At 34.6% G+C, this 20,148-nt stretch overlaps 2 protein-coding genes across 6 annotated transcripts; both read left to right on the top strand.

Moving 5' to 3' along the window:
• Positions 1–33: 33 nt before the first annotated feature.
• On the top strand, positions 34–12,995 carry LOC148608745 (BTB/POZ domain-containing protein KCTD1-like). Of its 5 annotated transcripts, XM_088542370.1 has the most exons (5): positions 34–371; positions 2,219–2,608; positions 4,118–4,514; positions 8,261–12,556; positions 12,711–12,995. In XM_088542370.1, the coding sequence occupies exon 4, from the start codon at positions 8,293–8,295 to the stop codon at positions 9,037–9,039; it is 747 nt and encodes a 248-aa protein (XP_088398496.1). In that variant the 5' UTR covers positions 34–371; positions 2,219–2,608; positions 4,118–4,514; positions 8,261–8,292; the 3' UTR covers positions 9,040–12,556; positions 12,711–12,995. The 5 variants fall into 5 exon arrangements, with proteins under 5 accessions (XP_088398496.1, XP_088398497.1, XP_088398498.1 ...); XM_088542371.1 differs by lacking the exons at positions 34–371; positions 2,219–2,608 and adding an exon at positions 2,621–2,866; XM_088542372.1 differs by lacking the exons at positions 34–371; positions 2,219–2,608; positions 4,118–4,514 and adding an exon at positions 5,098–7,009.
• LOC148608744 (uncharacterized) lies at positions 12,522–14,353 on the top strand. Its single transcript, XM_088541147.1, has 2 exons — positions 12,522–12,556; positions 13,280–14,353. Exons 1-2 carry the CDS (start codon positions 12,522–12,524, stop codon positions 14,343–14,345), a joined length of 1,101 nt encoding a protein of 366 aa, XP_088397273.1. The 3' UTR covers positions 14,346–14,353.
• Positions 14,354–20,148: the final 5,795 nt, after the last annotated feature.

Here is a 20,148-nt window from a genome sequence, read left to right as displayed (position 1 = left end):
ACTGGATCATACTGCTGGCGAAATCCAACCTTAACCTCCCTAGCGGGGATAACATATACTGGATCATACTGCTGGCGAAATCCAACCTTCATATCCCTCGCAGAATGACATATACTGGATCATACTGCCGGCGAAATCCAACCTTAACCTCCCTAGCGGGGATAACATATACTGGATCATACTGCTGGCGAAATCCAACCTTAACCTCCCTAGCGGGGATAACATATACTGGATCATACTGCTGGCGAAATCCAACCTTAACCTCCCTAGCGGGGATAACATATACTGGATCATACTGCTGGTGAAATCCGACCTGAACCTCCCTAGCGGGGATAACATATACTGGATCATACTGCTGGCGAAAAGATGAGGTACACGTAAAATGATGATTTTATAAAAAGTATTACTTGTACATGTACTATATTTTAATGAATTCACCTGTAATTGGCGCAAATGAAATAATGTATTTTTTGGCACAAATGAAATATGGTTTGTGGTGTAAATCAAATACTAATTGGCGGAAAGGCAATGCGTCGTTCGCTTGACTCGTATGAGAGTAGGACATAGACAAAGAGTACAATATTTAATATATAATTGGTTCAATTGTCATCTGCTGATTTCTCTGGTACATTTTTTTTATTTATACATTTTGTGTTGTGGGGCATATTTTACACGATTAGTGAGCGAAAATTGAGAAATTGAAATTTGAAATTGAATTTCTTTTTTAAGGCCAAATTCTTATATATAATGGACACTAGAGCAACCATTATTGGTCGTATATTGATGTTTTAGTGTTTAATTTACCACACTTTAGATCTTGACAGTGAAAGTAAAACCCGCTCCAGAAATCTACTACCACATTCGAAATTTTCAAAACGGCCTGTACACACTGGCGTATTTTCTTTGTGTTCTGACCAAGATATTCCTTGTAGCATACTTAAAATCAAAAAATTCTGACCCGAATACTACTCCTACAACATAAGAGGTTGGAATTCCGTTAGGATGGCACCAAGTCTGAAAATAGTTTGCCGGACAACCTCTAGCATTGTTGGAGTACCCGAATACTAGAATATTTGTATCGATTGTGTGTTGTACACGTGCACGTGTATTGAAAAATCAAATTGAACATTAAAACTAATCAGCCCTCTTCGATCACGACAGTTTTTATCAACGTCATATAGCAGATATTTTATGCACCTTTGGCAGATCGAACAGGCCTTGCTTTGCACTAGACCGACATACTGTTCTCTATTGTGCTAGCTCACAGAAGCAACACCCTACCCGCCGGGTGTTGCCTCTGTGAGTTTCATAATTTTGAGTGGCATAATTTTTTTAGGGCTTCCTCCACGAACTGATCATTTAAAATTTCCAGCAGTCAGAAAAACATGGCAGTCGTTACTACAAAATAGAATATAGGAGTCATAATGCTTTTTATTGGCTTTTTTTCCTCCACTATAAAAGAATGAAAATGAAAGCTACCCATAAGAAAAACATGATATTCTGAGTTGACGGACAGTTTTGAATTTATTATTTAGGCGGCCATTTTCACTAGTTCCTCAGATTCTATCTTTAGGACACTAGGTGTTTCAAGTTGAATAATGATGACCAAAGAGTGTTCTTGGTGGCCATTTTTCCGTTAATTTTTATACTTGCTTTGATTTCATGGATAATTGGTTTATATAGTAAACCTGGTATTAATAGTGATGATGTAAATTTTGATTAGCCGTGGTTTAACTTCATGTTATGTTCTTTTCCAGCAAATCTATACTGCCCCCCCCACTCAGACCTGGTGGAATAAAAGGGCATAGGGGGACCCCTGCCATTTTTTTCCCGGATGTTCTTAAAACACTTTCCCAACATTTTACAGTACCTTGGGTACACTTTTGAACTTGCAGCATTCTTCAATATATGCTCTTTTTCAGCATTTTTTGTCAAACATGTAAGAAAGCATGATACTTAGTTAATTGGGTATGATTGCCTGCAAAGGGCCCGTGATTATTAGATAATAAAGGTATTTGTATTTCATAAGAGAGGGGTACATATATTGTCAAGAAATTGTGAAATACCTAGGAATTTGATCACAAATTCCTCAAATGTATGCAAATCTATGCCAGTAAATAAAAATGTGTTATTTACCAGAACCATACATATAATAAATAATGTATATTTATATCCATGCCAGAACCGAGGATTTTGATATTAATATACTATTTTACAGAACAAGAATCCTCCACGATATGATGACGTATTAGAACAAGATTATTATAGTTCTACTCGGAGTTTAACTAGTTCTTCTGTAGAACTGATACAAATCAAATCAACTTTATTGTCATATAAATCTGATGATTTGTGACAAAAAATAAAGAAACAAAAGAGAAAAAAATAATTGTACATGAATATATGAAAATAATTCAAACTTGCGACGCATAAGGAAAAATGTACACCGGATTCTTCCTCGCCCGTCGTATTAGTTTCGACTTTTACAAGTATGCTAATAACATCCGGTTGAAAAAAAAAGTACGGAAGGACCAGCGCTTAAAAAGAAATATCCACTTTATACGTGGGAAGGAGTTCAAATATTGTAGAAATCAACTTGGTGAATTGTTCGGTAATAGATTTTCTACTCAAACACTGTTTGTGAACGTACATTCTTTTGCCATCCGTATGGTTTCACTTTCATTCCATGTTCATTTGTAAACGACCTTGGCTTGAGGGGAACACTTATGTTGTTGCTTCAACCTGACGTGACTCCATGGATGTAATAGTCTGTTTTACAAGTGAAAGCCTTGTATGCAGGTTAATTTACTAGACAGCAACCTGACAGCCATTGCAAAAAATACGTAGGGTTCAAGTGTTTGGCAGTACAGTGAGTTTCCTATACAAAATGTCAAACTCCTAAAACTACCCATACCAACTTTCACCAATCCCAAATCACAGTTACTGAATTTTTCATTATTTTATGTACTTCAACTGTTTCAATCTCTGATGTAAGAATGAGAAATAATTGTAAAAGGAGAGTAGTACAGAACAACATGAATAAAATGACTAGTTTTGGGGTTTTTATTATCGTAGATAGTAATTCCCTAAAGGTCATAAGGGAGCAGATTAATTGTAAATTAGGCTAACAACAAAATTACTGAACGCTAACCCAATCCAAAATCAAGTCAAGTCCTGAATAAATCTGGTAAAATAGATATTGCACCACCTGAGCAGCTGGTACCAAATAGTTGAAGTTAAAATTTCAACATATCCTAATTTTTCTTGCTCAGGCAAATGTCGGTGTTCAAAACATAAACAGAAAAAAGTCATAGGATAAAAATATTGATTATAATACAGTGCTTGAAATCAGACATAAGCCTCAAAAACATCCTACATGTACATCATAGAATACATATACGCATATGGTTTCAATAATCATGCACATGTAGATTGGAGCCATGTCTCATAACTGTTTTTATTTCAGTGTAATTACCATGCATTTATTAGTTGTGGAAAAAACTAGTTTTGCTAAGCATATTAGGCCCTGGGTATTTAAATTGTTACCTTTGTTCTGATAGATGTGGCCTCCTGCTTGAAACTAAATGGCTTCCATGCCAATGGATATATAAACAAGATGTTCATTTTAAGATTGTTTTAAATTTCATTTTCCATATTAAAAAAATTTTCATTGAACTATTTTTAAATAAAAAATTAACTTTTCAGACATCAATATACAAATATAATATGAAATTATTTAAATGATATAAGATGAATGATAAAGTACAAATTTTTATCATTTACAGTTGAGTTTTCCATATTTCCACTGTATAAACTATGTCTAACTTAATTTCCTGTGACTTTTTGTCCTTAAACTTTTTTCTGTGACTCATTTGTTCAAGAGGCACAGAATTATGTAATTCAAACAAGTCTCCATTTAATTGAAAATACATGATGACTCTTTTAAATTAGAGCTTCATGTATTGACCTTGAAAGCAGCAAATCCCATTGCAAATCAGGAATGTCTAATAGTGTATTGATATCAGTAAAACTATAGGACACAACACATTGACAGTTCTATGAATGAGTGAATACCAATAGTAATATGAATTTACAAATATAAGTTTTATTTCTTTTACAGAGAAACATGTCTAGCAACAGTTGAACAGTGCGATGCATCTGACTGAAGGTGTCAACATGAATGGATCTGAGATTATACATGTCAATATTGGTGGTACTGTCTACACCACTACACGAGCCACGCTCTGTAGGTATCCTGATTCTAGGCTAGGGGCCATGTTTAGAGGAGATATTCCGTCCAGACTTGACCATAATGGACATTATTTTATTGATAGGGATGGAGAAACTTTTAAATACATTCTGAATTTTCTTAGATCTACCAAATTAAGCTTACCAAATGATTTCAAAGAATATGATCTGTTACTATGTGAAGCCAATTTTTATCAGATCCGTCCTTTAATTGAACCTCCCTAGCGGGGATAACATATACTGGATCATACTGCTGGCGAAAAGATGAGGTACACGTAAAATGATGATTTTATAAAAAGTATTACTTGTACATGTACTATATTTTAATGAATTCACCTGTAATTGGCGCAAATGAAATAATGTATTTTTTGGCACAAATGAAATATGGTTTGTGGTGTAAATCAAATACTAATTGGCGGAAAGGCAATGCGTCGTTCGCTTGACTCGTATGAGAGTAGGACATAGACAAAGAGTACAATATTTAATATATAATTGGTTCAATTGTCATCTGCTGATTTCTCTGGTACATTTTTTTTATTTATACATTTTGTGTTGTGGGGCATATTTTACACGATTAGTGAGCGAAAATTGAGAAATTGAAATTTGAAATTGAATTTCTTTTTTAAGGCCAAATTCTTATATATAATGGACACTAGAGCAACCATTATTGGTCGTATATTGATGTTTTAGTGTTTAATTTACCACACTTTAGATCTTGACAGTGAAAGTAAAACCCGCTCCAGAAATCTACTACCACATTTGAAATTTTCAAAACGGCCTGTACACACTGGCGTATTTTCTTTGTGTTCTGACCAAGATATTCCTTGTAGCATACTTAAAATCAAAAAATTCTGACCCGAATACTACTCCTACAACATAAGAGGTTGGAATTCCGTTAGGATGGCACCAAGTCTGAAAATAGTTTGCCGGACAACCTCTAGCATTGTTGGAGTACCCGAATACTAGAATATTTGTATCGATTGTGTGTTGTACACGTGCACGTGTATTGAAAAATCAAATTGAACATTAAAACTAATCAGCCCTCTTCGATCACGACAGTTTTTATCAACGTCATATAGCAGATATTTTATGCACCTTTGGCAGATCGAACAGGCCTTGCTTTGCACTAGACCGACATACTGTTCTCTATTGTGCTAGCTCACAGAAGCAACACCCTACCCGCCGGGTGTTGCCTCTGTGAGTTTCATAATTTTGAGTGGCATAATTTTTTTAGGGCTTCCTCCACGAACTGATCATTTAAAATTTCCAGCAGTCAGAAAAACATGGCAGTCGTTACTACAAAATAGAATATAGGAGTCATAATGCTTTTTATTGGCTTTTTTTCCTCCACTATAAAAGAATGAAAATGAAAGCTACCCATAAGAAAAACATGATATTCTGAGTTGACGGACAGTTTTGAATTTATTATTTAGGCGGCCATTTTCACTAGTTCCTCAGATTCTATCTTTAGGACACTAGGTGTTTCAAGTTGAATAATGATGACCAAAGAGTGTTCTTGGTGGCCATTTTTCCGTTAATTTTTATACTTGCTTTGATTTCATGGACAATTGGTTTATATAGTAAACCTGGTATTAATAGTGATGATGTAAATTTTGATTAGCCGTGGTTTAACTTCATGTTATGTTCTTTTCCAGCAAATCTATACTGCCCCCCCCACTCAGACCTGGTGGAATAAAAGGGCATAGGGGGACCCCTGCCATTTTTTTCCCGGATGTTCTTAAAACACTTTCCCAACATTTTACAGTACCTTGGGTACACTTTTGAACTTGCAGCATTCTTCAATATATGCTCTTTTTCAGCATTTTTTGTCAAACATGTAAGAAAGCATGATACTTAGTTAATTGGGTATGATTGCCTGCAAAGGGCCCGTGATTATTAGATAATAAAGGTATTTGTATTTCATAAGAGAGGGGTACATATATTGTCAAGAAATTGTGAAATACCTAGGAATTTGATCACAAATTCCTCAAATGTATGCAAATCTATGCCAGTAAATAAAAATGTGTTATTTACCAGAACCATACATATAATAAATAATGTATATTTATATCCATGCCAGAACCGAGGATTTTGATATTAATATACTATTTTACAGAACAAGAATCCTCCACGATATGATGACGTATTAGAACAAGATTATTATAGTTCTACTCGGAGTTTAACTAGTTCTTCTGTAGAACTGATACAAATCAAATCAACTTTATTGTCATATAAATCTGATGATTTGTGACAAAAAATAAAGAAACAAAAGAGAAAAAAATAATTGTACATGAATATATGAAAATAATTCAAACTTGCGACGCATAAGGAAAAATGTACACCGGATTCTTCCTCGCCCGTCGTATTAGTTTCGACTTTTACAAGTATGCTAATAACATCCGGTTGAAAAAAAAAGTACGGAAGGACCAGCGCTTAAAAAGAAATATCCACTTTATACGTGGGAAGGAGTTTAAATATTGTAGAAATCAACTTTGTGAATTGTTCGGTAATAGATTTTCTACTCAAACACTGTTTGTGAACGTACATTCTTTTGCCATCCGTATGGTTTCACTTTCATTCCATGTTCATTTGTAAACGACCTTGGCTTGAGGGGAACACTTATGTTGTTGCTTCAACCTGACGTGACTCCATGGATGTAATAGTCTGTTTTACAAGTGAAAGCCTTGTATGCAGGTTAATTTACTAGACAGCAACCTGACAGCCATTGCAAAAAATACGTAGGGTTCAAGTGTTTGGCAGTACAGTGAGTTTCCTATACAAAATGTCAAACTCCTAAAACTACCCATACCAACTTTCACCAATCCCAAATCACAGTTACTGAATTTTTCATTATTTTATGTACTTCAACTGTTTCAATCTCTGATGTAAGAATGAGAAATAATTGTAAAAGGAGAGTAGTACAGAACAACATGAATAAAATGACTAGTTTTGGGGTTTTTATTATCGTAGATAGTAATTCCCTAAAGGTCATAAGGGAGCAGATTAATTGTAAATTAGGCTAACAACAAAATTACTGAACGCTAACCCAATCCAAAATCAAGTCAAGTCCTGAATAAATCTGGTAAAATAGATATTGCACCACCTGAGCAGCTGGTACCAAATAGTTGAAGTTAAAATTTCAACATATCCTAATTTTTCTTGCTCAGGCAAATGTCGGTGTTCAAAACATAAACAGAAAAAAGTCATAGGATAAAAATATTGATTATAATACAGTGCTTGAAATCAGACATAAGCCTCAAAAACATCCTACATGTACATCATAGAATACATATACGCATATGGTTTCAATAATCATGCACATGTAGATTGGAGCCATGTCTCATAACTGTTTTTATTTCAGTGTAATTACCATGCATTTATTAGTTGTGGAAAAAACTAGTTTTGCTAAGCATATTAGGCCCTGGGTATTTAAATTGTTACCTTTGTTCTGATAGATGTGGCCTCCTGCTTGAAACTAAATGGCTTCCATGCCAATGGATATATAAACAAGATGTTCATTTTAAGATTGTTTTAAATTTCATTTTCCATATTAAAAAAATTTTCATTGAACTATTTTTAAATAAAAAATTAACTTTTCAGACATCAATATACAAATATAATATGAAATTATTTAAATGATATAAGATGAATGATAAAGTACAAATTTTTATCATTTACAGTTGAGTTTTCCATATTTCCACTGTATAAACTATGTCTAACTTAATTTCCTGTGACTTTTTGTCCTTAAACTTTTTTCTGTGACTCATTTGTTCAAGAGGCACAGAATTATGTAATTCAAACAAGTCTCCATTTAATTGAAAATACATGATGACTCTTTTAAATTAGAGCTTCATGTATTGACCTTGAAAGCAGCAAATCCCATTGCAAATCAGGAATGTCTAATAGTGTATTGATATCAGTAAAACTATAGGACACAACACATTGACAGTTCTATGAATGAGTGAATACCAATAGTAATATGAATTTACAAATATAAGTTTTATTTCTTTTACAGAGAAACATGTCTAGCAACAGTTGAACAGTGCGATGCATCTGACTGAAGGTGTCAACATGAATGGATCTGAGATTATACATGTCAATATTGGTGGTACTGTCTACACCACTACACGAGCCACGCTCTGTAGGTATCCTGATTCTAGGCTAGGGGCCATGTTTAGAGGAGATATTCCGTCCAGACTTGACCATAATGGACATTATTTTATTGATAGGGATGGAGAAACTTTTAAATACATTCTGAATTTTCTTAGATCTACCAAATTAAGCTTACCAAATGATTTCAAAGAATATGATCTGTTACTATGTGAAGCCAATTTTTATCAGATCCGTCCTTTAATTGAATTGATATTACACATGCAGGAAGAATCCTCAACAAACAAATCACATAGTCATTATCTAGAAATCATCGAGGTCAGAATTGGTACCACAGCAACCATGCCTTCAAAGAATTCTCGTGTAAAAACAATAATGATTGGTCGAAAGGATGTGATCTTGTCTTTACCAACAGAGCTGATTGGGGAGGAAGCAATGGAAAGGCTAGACATGACTAATGGAATGGAATATGTTGAATTGGAGTTAAACAGCTCCAATATTCGTTTACGTCTGGCTGAAACTTTGAAAAACAGTAACTGGGAGCTTCTAGAATCCAACTTGTCATCCTCATCTTCTACAAGCAATGGAAGTGGAACAGCAGCCAATATTACTATAGAGCAGACATATAGAGATCGTTGGATGCTAAATCTACCAAAAATAAAGAAATTTGTAACCTATATGTAGATTCATTTCTTCTTTTTTATTTCAGCAGATGGTCATCAAAAGACTTTGGTTGTTGTAGATACTATAGGAGAATTGAAAATTATTCTTACATGTATACTTTTAAATGTTCTATTTCAGGTGATTATTGAGCTTCCACATTGGAAATATGTTATAATGAAACCTAGAAATATGGTGTTCAAGCATTAAGATAGAGCAAATATCATTAGCAATGTGCCATGATGCAAGCAAACTTTGTTAAAGTCATAGTAAATAGATTAAGTTTACATGTATGTTGCCAAAAATGATCTCATAAATTTGTTTAAGTTTAAAATGATAAAATTCCTCTTTCTGTGGTAGTGTGTAATGATATTTGAGATAGTTAGCAATAACCTTACAGCATTCTTTTGTAAAATGAATTTATTTGTGTCAGTTTTTTTTTTTTTTGTTTGTTCATTTTATTCCTGAAAATGATATCATATGTCTCGCTAACTATGTCATCATTTTTTTCTCTCTGTCTTTTATCTCACTTCCAATATAATAATCTTCCAAAATTTTGCAAAAGGTTGCCTTTTGGTCCCCATAAATTATACATACTCAAGAAAACTTGAACACAGTATTTCACAAATTTGGAGGTTAGAGGAGTTTGCCACTTTGGGGTGGGGAGAGCATAGACTCCAATTTCATATCGTTGCCTCATTCTTGCCATGGTGAGGGAGTTGAAGAAACTACATTTACTGTGTACTCTCTCTGAATATATACTCTCTGAATATATGATGTTTTTCCAAAAGAGAATTGTTCATGCAGTCCATACTTTGTAGAAAAGACAACTGTGTACATGTCAGTTGCTTACATAAGGGAGGGTTCCAGGGGTTGGAACCCTCTTCTTTTTTGATTTTAGCCCTCTGGACCCCCTGCATACTTTTGTGCTGCAGTGCAGCTCCCTTGATTACTCTTTCTATATACAGCTTTTGACCAGTTAGTCATCTTCCATAATAAATCAAGGATCACTTTGGGTGGGGATCAGTGGCCATTGACCCTGGGAACACAAAAATTATCCAAGAAGATACAGATTCATGGATCAATAGCCCATTTCTTTGTGTTAAAAACAATGCATTATTCATTTTGTTTGCCCATTTTATTATTAGAAATTACCAATTTTTACGTCAGAAGAATAAGGTGATTGGCCAAATAAGAGTTTCAAGAGTTATCTATCAGATTTCTAACTATGTATTAAGAACATATTTGATATTATAATAATTGTAGTATAAAGCTGCAAGTCTGAATCAAACAGACCAAACTTCTCTACAATTTAAGCTGTAGGATTTTTTAAATATTCTTTTTATATGGTCCATAAAGATACCTGGATTAAATACCAATCTTGATTATACTTAGAATCCTGATCATATGAAAAATGGGCATATGTATCATTACATTGTACAGTTTCCCATAATATTTAGGATTTCTTCAGATTGGTGATTGTATTTGTGCTATATGATAAAAGTTCATTCAAAGATTTGATAACACCCATTCCGAAAAAAATCTTCATTTCTGGCATTTGCACTCTGTCATTTTAAGTATCATATATTGTGTTAACACTTTAAATAACCTGACTTAGCGCTGCTGCTTACTTTCTCAATAACCAGATTTCATTCAATGCTTTGGTAGTATGGCACTAAAGATCAAATTTCAAGAACATGCCTTAAGAGTTGTTCAAAGATCATTTCACATGAAGTAATATAATTACAATGAGGTTATTTCAAAAGGAGGATAAATATTTTTGTACAAGTGTAGCCTGCGTTCCTCCTAAGGTACAAATTCAGGTGACAGTGGACCAGCTCTATCAGTATCCCTAGTCACCAAATTGTCAAGACTGAAACGTGACAGTTTCACAGTATTATTTACAGTTTTTTGTATATTTTATAAGTATTAATTAATCATCCAGTTTCTAGACAATCAAATCAAAATATTTTCTATGATTGTAAAAGCATTAGTAGGATATACACTATCTTGTATAAGATTTATATTTTGTAATAATATTTAAGATTTGGAGCATTGAAAGATGTCTTGTCTATGAAAACTTATATTATTATAAAAGATTTATACTTTTTGTCCAAAGTGCAATGAAGTCAGTATGAGTCTTTCTTGTCATTTTTGTTGAGTTTTTTTTATTAATTTACTAACATTTTAAGAGTTTTCTTTTTTTTCTCTAACCTTGTTTTCATTTATTTGGATATTTTGTTTGTTATTGTGTATTGAAGATGGTTATTAAACTGAATTTTAACCAAAATGTCAATTTTCATTCAAGTAAGAAAGACAACTCAAAATCACACAACATGTCTCAACTCGAGATGAAATTGTTGTTTTTGTTATAAACAAGATTTGACTTTAATATTTTTTATGTGTTACGCGTAGATCACATGATTGTTGAGTCAAAGTGAAAAAGGCAGAACCGGTATTTATAGTGTAAGAACTCAGAAGTAGCCTGTGGTCGTTGCTTGATACTTGTAACACAATAAATATAACTTTCTTACCATTTAATTAGAATCGATGATGTAAACAATTTGATCATCAATCAGAATCAAAATTCATACGCAATAAAAATGTTTTAAGGTGCCACTATAAGAAGTTCACGTCTTATTTTTCATAATGTAGTATAACATGTAGATTTATTAGAAAACACCTCAGTATTTCCAACTGGCATAGTCGACCTGAGTTCTCTTATTTTTCTGTATTTGTCACACGTTAGCTTTCTCTATAGCACGATGTTTAAATATTCACTATGCACTAAGCTTCAAAATATTACCATGCTTAAATAACTCCTCCTCATCAGTATCTATCTAACTATAGTTCATTTGCAACAGGTGAAACTAAAGTTTATTTTATAAAACAGGTTTTGACCTACAGCATTATAGGATGGACACGTCAGGGTATTTACATCTATGAACTGAATGGTATTATGTACAATTAAGGAGGAAAGCGATATTCCCTTTTCAAAATAATTTGGTTTATGATTATTCTTGCTTCTCAGTTGCTCTTAATAAGGTTACTATGATTATGTTGAAGGTAACCATCTTTTTATATCACTTGACACTTTCCTAATAACTGTTCCGTTTATTATAAGTATTACATGTATATAGTAAAAAACGAAAAAAAAGTCTGTTTGAAAGTCATCAATAAATACGTATCCTTACAATGTCTGGGCTTCTGTGTCCACTGATGTCCATGGGATCTCATGTTTACAACTGGACCCAGGAGCCCTGACTGTAACAAACTTCAGTTAATTGTCGTTTACATTTTTTCCATACAGGACTATTTAAACTATCCTAGCTTTAAATACCACTAACACCGGTAAATCGAATCAAGTAGACCTTTTGTGAAATCACGAGATTGTACACGTATAGAAATTTAACAGGTGAGTTTTATATCAGTCGGCACATGGTCATTGAGTGAAGCATTGAGTTTGGTAAAGTAGCAGTGGGGAATTATAATTGTCAATTCAGGACATGGATATCCCTAGGCTAATGTTTACAATACTCAGGTAAGTTAATAATTAATTTTATATGGTAAATTATAGTCTATTTTGCTGTCGAGATGATATTTCTTGCTCGCGGTCCAGAATGTACGAGAAATTGCCATATTATGCAAAGGTATAAATGTTGTAAGTAATTTTTGGGTTCAATGTCTATTTACAGGGGTTTTTAGACCCGGTTTTGGTGTGCGTCTTGCACATAGCTAGAAGCGTCGACCTGTCGGTGATAAAATGGTTATCAACCTGATGTTCCCGAGATGGTGTAATAACGCCTAGAGTCGGTGAAGTAATGTCGGTGATTAAAAAAAACCGTTGGAAAGCTAGGAATTTATTATTTTTGGAGCACAAAGTCCGTTATATTAATTTGTAAAGTAACCGAGAAGTCCGTGCTAGATATGTTCGTTTAACCAGTCATGGCTTACTGAATACAGCATTATAGTGAAATATATATCATCTGGTGTTCTCTTCGTCAATATAGAAATCTACAAAAAAATGTGTGAAATTAGTCTATATTTCGTCCAGTTATAATTATAACAAAAGTCCAAGGGAAACAACCCATTTCATTCGTTAATTTTACAGTACATGCAACGTTCGACCTTACCGGGAGGTGTGCAGAAAAAATGGTGGTGTGTTGAGACTGTGAATCATTTAGTTTATGTGTTTATTTCATTCCATTATATTTAGTTCTGTCTTGTGCGTGTATATTTAGTTACATTTATGTTTATTCATAAGGGAGGTAAAGTTAAAAGAGCTAGAACTTAGAGAGAAAGAATTATCTCAGGATGTAGCACAACCTCAGACAAGTTCACATTTGAAATCAAAACTTCCGAAGTTTCAGGAAAATCAAGACCCAGATATATTTTTGAAGTCATTTGAGAAGTTAGTAACCCTACACAAAATACCCAAGCCAGAATGGGCCCTTAGATTAGTCCCTTTACTTTGTGGGAAAGCTTTAGAAGCGTTTTCTAGATTGTCAGAAGAGGACAGTAGAGATTATGGTCAAATTAAGACTGCTATTTTATCTAGATATGAGCTCACTGCTGAGACATACAGGGAGAAGTTCAGAAGTGCCCGGCAATCTTCTGATGAATCATTCAAGGAGTATGCCGTCAGATTAGTAGGTTTTCTTAGGCACTGGTTGGAACGCGAAGAGATAGGTACTGACTTTAGTAAATTTATTGATTTAGTAACAAGAGAACAGTTGATGGTAAGTTGTAGTCAAGAGCTCAAACTTTGGATTAAGGAGCAGAAACCGAAAACTGTTGACGAGTTGATAGAAAAAGCAGAGGTATTTCAGCAAGCCCATAAAATCGAACATGTTAGTTCTAAACCACAATCATATATGAGAATAAATACAGATCAGGCAAAGCATCAAGGTAAGAATTTTCAACAGAAAGGAAGACGACAAGAGACTAGAACTTGCTTTATTTGTAAGAAGGTAGGTCATATAGCACCAAATTGTTCTTCAAGAGCAAACAAGTCCAAAGAGAGCACGAATAAGCAAAGTAAGTTTGGTTTATGCATACAAACACAGCAGGGTCATACAGTTGATGACTATATCAGTGGTATAACCGTTAAGTTACCGGGTGTTTCATGTAATGGAGACAAAGTGCAGGTACATGGTCTCGATATAGTTGAGGGTAAGATTAACAGTGATAAAATCTCTGTTTTAAGAGATACTGGGTGTTCTACTGTATTTGTTCATAGTAAATTTACTAGCTCAGATCATTATACAGGTCATAATAGAGACATGTTTAGCAGACGGTACAGTGAAGCAGTGTCCAGAGGTGTGCATTAACGTTTCAACCCTTTATATTTCAGGCGATGTTAAAGCATTGATTTTAGATACACCGGTCGCAGATTTGATAGTTGGTAACTTGGTGAATATCTCAGTACCACTTAGTATTGAAGAAGTACCAGAGACCAGAGGTGAAAATGTTTTTGTTTCAGAGGATAAGATTCCATGTCATGCAGTTGAGACTCGGTCTCAAAGAAAGAAGCAGGTTGAAGAAGATAGGAATATAGGTGAGACTACAGTTAGGCTTAGTGGTGATACACCCATATCACAACCTATAGAATTTTCAGATATTTCTAATGATTTTAAGGTTTGTGACAGGAAACAGCTGATTAAGTTACAGAAGAGTGATGAGACTTTAGATAAGGTAAGATCATATGTTTGTGACGATCATCAAGATCAACAATCGTATTTCATGTACAATTCAGATTTACTTTATAGAGTGTATACGAAGCCTAGTGGTGAAGTTATACATCAGATTGTATTACCACGACAGCTGAGAGAGACAGTTCTTTCTTTAGGACATGATATACCGTTAGCGGGACATCTTGGCAATAAGAAGACAAGAGACCGAATTATGCAGCATTTCTTCTGGCCAGGTATATTTAATGAAGTAGCAGAATACTGTAGATCGTGCCCCGATTGTCAAATGGGTACAGCAAAGGGGAGAGTACCACGAGCCCCTCTGATTAGCATACCCCCTATTGATGAGCCATTCCAGCGAATTGCTCTTGATTTTGTTGGCCCTTTGCCTATGACTGATAGCAAAAACCGTTACATTTTAGTATGCGTTGATTATGCAACTAAATACCCTGAAGCGATTCCTTTGAAAGATCAGGAGGCTAGTACGGTTGCTAATGCTCTTATAAGTCTATTTTCTAGGGTTGGCATAGCTAGAGAGCTGTTGACAGACCAAGGCAGTAACTTTATGTCAGAATTGATGCTTGAGGTATGTAGATTACTACAAATAAGTAAATTACACACTAGTCCTTATCATGCAATGTGTAATGGACTTTGCGAAAAGTTCAATGGTGTACTAAAGAAAATGTTGAAAGCATATGCAAGAGCAAAGCCAAAGACATGGGATGAATATATCCCCTACTTATTATTTGCATATAGAGAGGTGCCAAATGAGAGCACTGGGTTTTCGCCATTTGAACTGTTATATGGCAGACATATAAGAGGTCCTCTTGCGGTGCTGAAAGAGGAGTGGGAAGAGCCGAGTACATGTCAACATTCTGTATTGAGCTATTTATTAGATACAAGAGAAAAAATGAGAACAATGGCTGAGTATGCCACTGGAAACGAGAAACAGGCAAAACAGAGACAAAAACTATACTATGATAGAAAAGCAAGAGATAGGAAGTTAGAGGTTGGCCAAAAAGTACTGGTGTTATTGCCTACACATACATCAAAGTTATTAGCTAGTTGGAAAGGACCGTTTGAAGTTACTGACAAAGTTAGTCCAGTTGACTATAAAATCAGAGTAAGAGGAGGAAAAGAAAAAGTATTTCATGTTAATATGCTCAAATTATGGCATGAAAGGGTAGATAATGATAAGGGTAATACTGTTACAGCAGATGTTGCTGCGTGCTTAAAGGTAATTTCAGGTCTTAACACAGATGAAGGTACAGATGACAGTGAGATGAATACAGCAATTACTCCCGTCTTACGTAGAAAAGAAAGTGTTGAAGATGTTAACATTTCTCCAGAGCTGACAGTTGAAGAGAACAAACAGCTACAAGAACTACTGTCTGAGTATGAAGACATCTTTAGTGATGTACCTAAGGTAACCAATATTATAGAACATAAAGTAATTACAAAAACAGATGAACCAATATACAAGCGTCCGTATCCAGTACCATACGCACTTAGAGACAAAGTTAAGAAAGAGATTGATGATATGTTAGCTGCAGGTATTGTTGAGCCTTCCGATAGTCCGTATGCGGCTCCTATAGTATTAGTTAAGAAAAAAGACAATACAATTCGTTTTTGTGTCGATTATCGGGACTTAAACAAACAGACAATCTTTGATACGGTTTTGATGCCTAGAATGGATGAAGTACTAAATAAAGTCAGCAGAGCACGATACAAATTAGATTTAACGAAGGGCTATTGGCAAGTCCCCCTTGATTCAGCTAGTCGACAGAAGAGCGCATTTATTACACCGTTCGGACATTATCAGTTTACTGTTGCTCCGTTTGGAATGATGAATTCAGGTGCTACTTTTGTTCGTATGATGGACAAAGTTTTGGCAGGGTACGACGAGTTCGCTGATTCATTCATCGACGATATTGGCATATTTAGCGACACGTGGGAGTATCATATTGAGCATTTACGAGCAGTATTTGATTCGCTTAGACAGGCAAAGCTCGTTGCAAAACCAAGTAAATGTTTATTTGGTTATGGTGAGCTGGAATTTTTAGGTCACATTGCAGGAAGTGGTAAGCTTAAACCTGTACAGGACAAAGTTTCCGCTATACGGCAGTTTCCGGCACCTGTAACTAAGAAACAGGTCAGATCATTCCTCGGTCTCATCGGCTTTTACAGGAAATTCATACCACAGTTTTCAGACATATCTGTACCGTTAACTGACCTCACAAAGAAAAACGCACCAAACAAAGTTAAATGGTCAGACACAACACAAAAAGCTTTTGACAAACTAAAAGATTGTATTTGTAGTGACTCTGTATTACGGAGTCCAGATTTTTCTAAAAAGTTTATTTTGCAGACTGATGCATCAGGAAAGGGTCTAGGTGCTGTGCTTGAACAAGAGTTTGACGATGGGAGACATCCAATCATGTTTATCAGCAAGAAACTTTCCGGATCTGAATGCAACTATGCAGTGGTAGAGAAAGAGTGCTTTGCTATCATTTGGGCGGTAAAAACATTGAGAAATTTCCTTGAGGGTAAAGAGTTTACTACTAATACAGATCACGCTCCTTTACAGTGGTTACAGAGAATGAAAACTACCAACCAACGGTTACTACGTTGGAGTTTGATACTTCAGGAATTTAAATATAATATTTGTTACATTGCAGGCAAGACGAATATTGTTGCAGATGTGTTATCAAGATGTGATGACGTTTAGACAACCCCTGAGTGTTACAGAATTTTTTATTATGATATTCATGTACATTTTGTATTGTGATTTTATATATATTTCTTACAGAATTTTTCTGAAGTTTGTGTTTTGGTTGGACTAAATGTTCTTTAGTCTTTAGGAAAGGGACATTTGTAACAAACTTCAGTTAATTGTCGTTTACATTTTTTCCATACAGGACTATTTAAACTATCCTAGCTTTAAATACCACTAACACCGGTAAATCGAATCAAGTAGACCTTTTGTGAAATCACGAGATTGTACACGTATAGAAATTTAACAGGTGAGTTTTATATCAGTCGGCACATGGTCATTGAGTGAAGCATTGAGTTTGGTAAAGTAGCAGTGGGGAATTATAATTGTCAATTCAGGACATGGATATCCCTAGGCTAATGTTTACAATACTCAGGTAAGTTAATAATTAATTTTATATGGTAAATTATAGTCTATTTTGCTGTCGAGATGATATTTCTTGCTCGCGGTCCAGAATGTACGAGAAATTGCCATATTATGCAAAGGTATAGATGTTGTAAGTAATTTTTGGGTTCAATGTCTATTTACAGGGGTTTTTAGACCCGGTTTTGGTGTGCGTCTTGCACATAGCTAGAAGCGTCGACCTGTCGGTGATAAAATGGTTATCAACCTGATGTTCCCGAGATGGTGTAATAACGCCTAGAGTCGGTGAAGTAATGTCGGTGATTAAAAAAAACCGTTGGAAAGCTAGGAATTTATTATTTTTGGAGCACAAAGTCCGTTATATTAATTTGTAAAGTAACCGAGAAGTCCGTGCTAGATATGTTCGTTTAACCAGTCATGGCTTACTGAATACAGCATTATAGTGAAATATATATCATCTGGTGTTCTCTTCGTCAATATAGAAATCTACAAAAAAATGTGTGAAATTAGTCTATATTTCGTCCAGTTATAATTATAACAAAAGTCCAAGGGAAACAACCCATTTCATTCGTTAATTTTACAGTACATGCAACGTTCGACCTTACCGGGAGGTGTGCAGAAAAAATGGTGGTGTGTTGAGACTGTGAATCATTTAGTTTATGTGTTTATTTCATTCCATTATATTTAGTTCTGTCTTGTGCGTGTATATTTAGTTACATTTATGTTTATTCATTTCATGATGTCATTTATCTTGAATTTACTTTAGTTTGTTTTGTTTATTAAATTTATGTTTTACATTTTTTTGTTTTATATGACATTGGCCACTTGACAATCCAAAGAACTTACTTCTTTACACATCTTTATTATGAGAATGAGGTACTGCGAACATATCCTGATATTAAGACAGTATCTCACACTTGCAACTGGTCACAGGTGCCCTGACATTATGAGAATGAGGTACCGCGGACATAGCCTATTATCAAGATGACAAGTATAAACTCATTATTCAGTCAAACACCAAAAAATAAATAAATAAATAAATAACCTTAACAAAGAGAAATAATTTTGGAGTCTGAACTTCGTTAGCCAAAAGTCAACTACATATGATGACATTGGGAAAGCTCTGTACCGGTATTGTATATTAAACAGACGATTTTTTTTTAAATTAAATAGTACCTAATTCAATCTACAGACACGTACAGAACATACTCATTCTGATGATACAAACGCGGTGACAAATTTAATGGGAATTGTGTTGGGTCAAATGTCAATAACAATTTTTTCAAGTTTATTGTGTCTCCTTTGAAGTTATCCCCACCATGAGATGTTTTAAAATATTTTGGGCTCAGTTCATGCGAATAAAGTAGAAAGTAACAAATCTTCAGATGTCAAGATGTCACTTCCGGCAGTATAAAATACAATGAAAGACAAAGCAACACAATTAAAAGCAACAGCAAACGAGTCGTATCAAACATCACTGACAATGAATAGAAATCTTTTCATTATTTTATTAATGCAAAGCGCATGGCGACAAATCACAGTTTTCTCTTATTTTCTTTTATTCTCAATTAACAGCGTCAGCTAAAAAAAGATAGCAGTCGGAAAATTACAGTAATGGTCATAGAGTGATTCTAACCTTTAATGTTTCAATGACTCAAAAGTGAGTAAAAATGTGCAAAGCAAAATAATGCATGGCATATAACGGTTATGAAACTATTATTTTTTTGTTAATCTAAAGGGGTTATAACGCATGAATATCTTTTTTTTAGATGCACATATACAAGTGACACGTTACAGGACTAGCGTGAACGCTCAACCTAGTATGGTATTATTGCCATACGAATAATGATGTCCGGCCGATGTGCATCGCTTGCTTTCTTCCTATATACAAGAAGAAATGCGTCGATGATCTCAGTGTAGCGTTCTCACTATGAGTCAGTCATTCTCGTCCTGAGTTGCATGAAATATTTGTCAGACAAAAGTACAAAATGTAAATTAATAAATCTTCAACAGAAGCCGTGTCTTCGTCGCGTAGTCTTAATCTAATAAAAAATGATTGTACATGTAAAACTGTGAGCAAATAGTGCTTTCTAGATAATACCCATTCCACTTCCCAGAAACTTCCCAAAGAAGTGCATGGCATAATTGTAAAAGTTTCATTAAATTATATTCTGCGGTTTCAGCGGAGGCGGGGAATAGAAGATGGTCGACTGCCACCCTTATCCATAGATGACATGTATTGAATCTAGAAACCCCACAAAAGTCATCCAGATGGAAATACGAAATCACAGATGCAAAATGTGACCA

Source organism: Perna viridis, chromosome 8, assembly GCF_037379345.1.
Source record: "Perna viridis isolate PV_CMFRI_1.1 ecotype Kerala chromosome 8, ASM3737934v1, whole genome shotgun sequence".
NCBI lineage: Eukaryota > Metazoa > Mollusca > Bivalvia > Mytilida > Mytilidae > Perna > Perna viridis.
The sequence above is the reverse complement of the archived record's forward strand: the minus strand, read 5'-3'. Positions and strand labels throughout refer to the sequence as shown.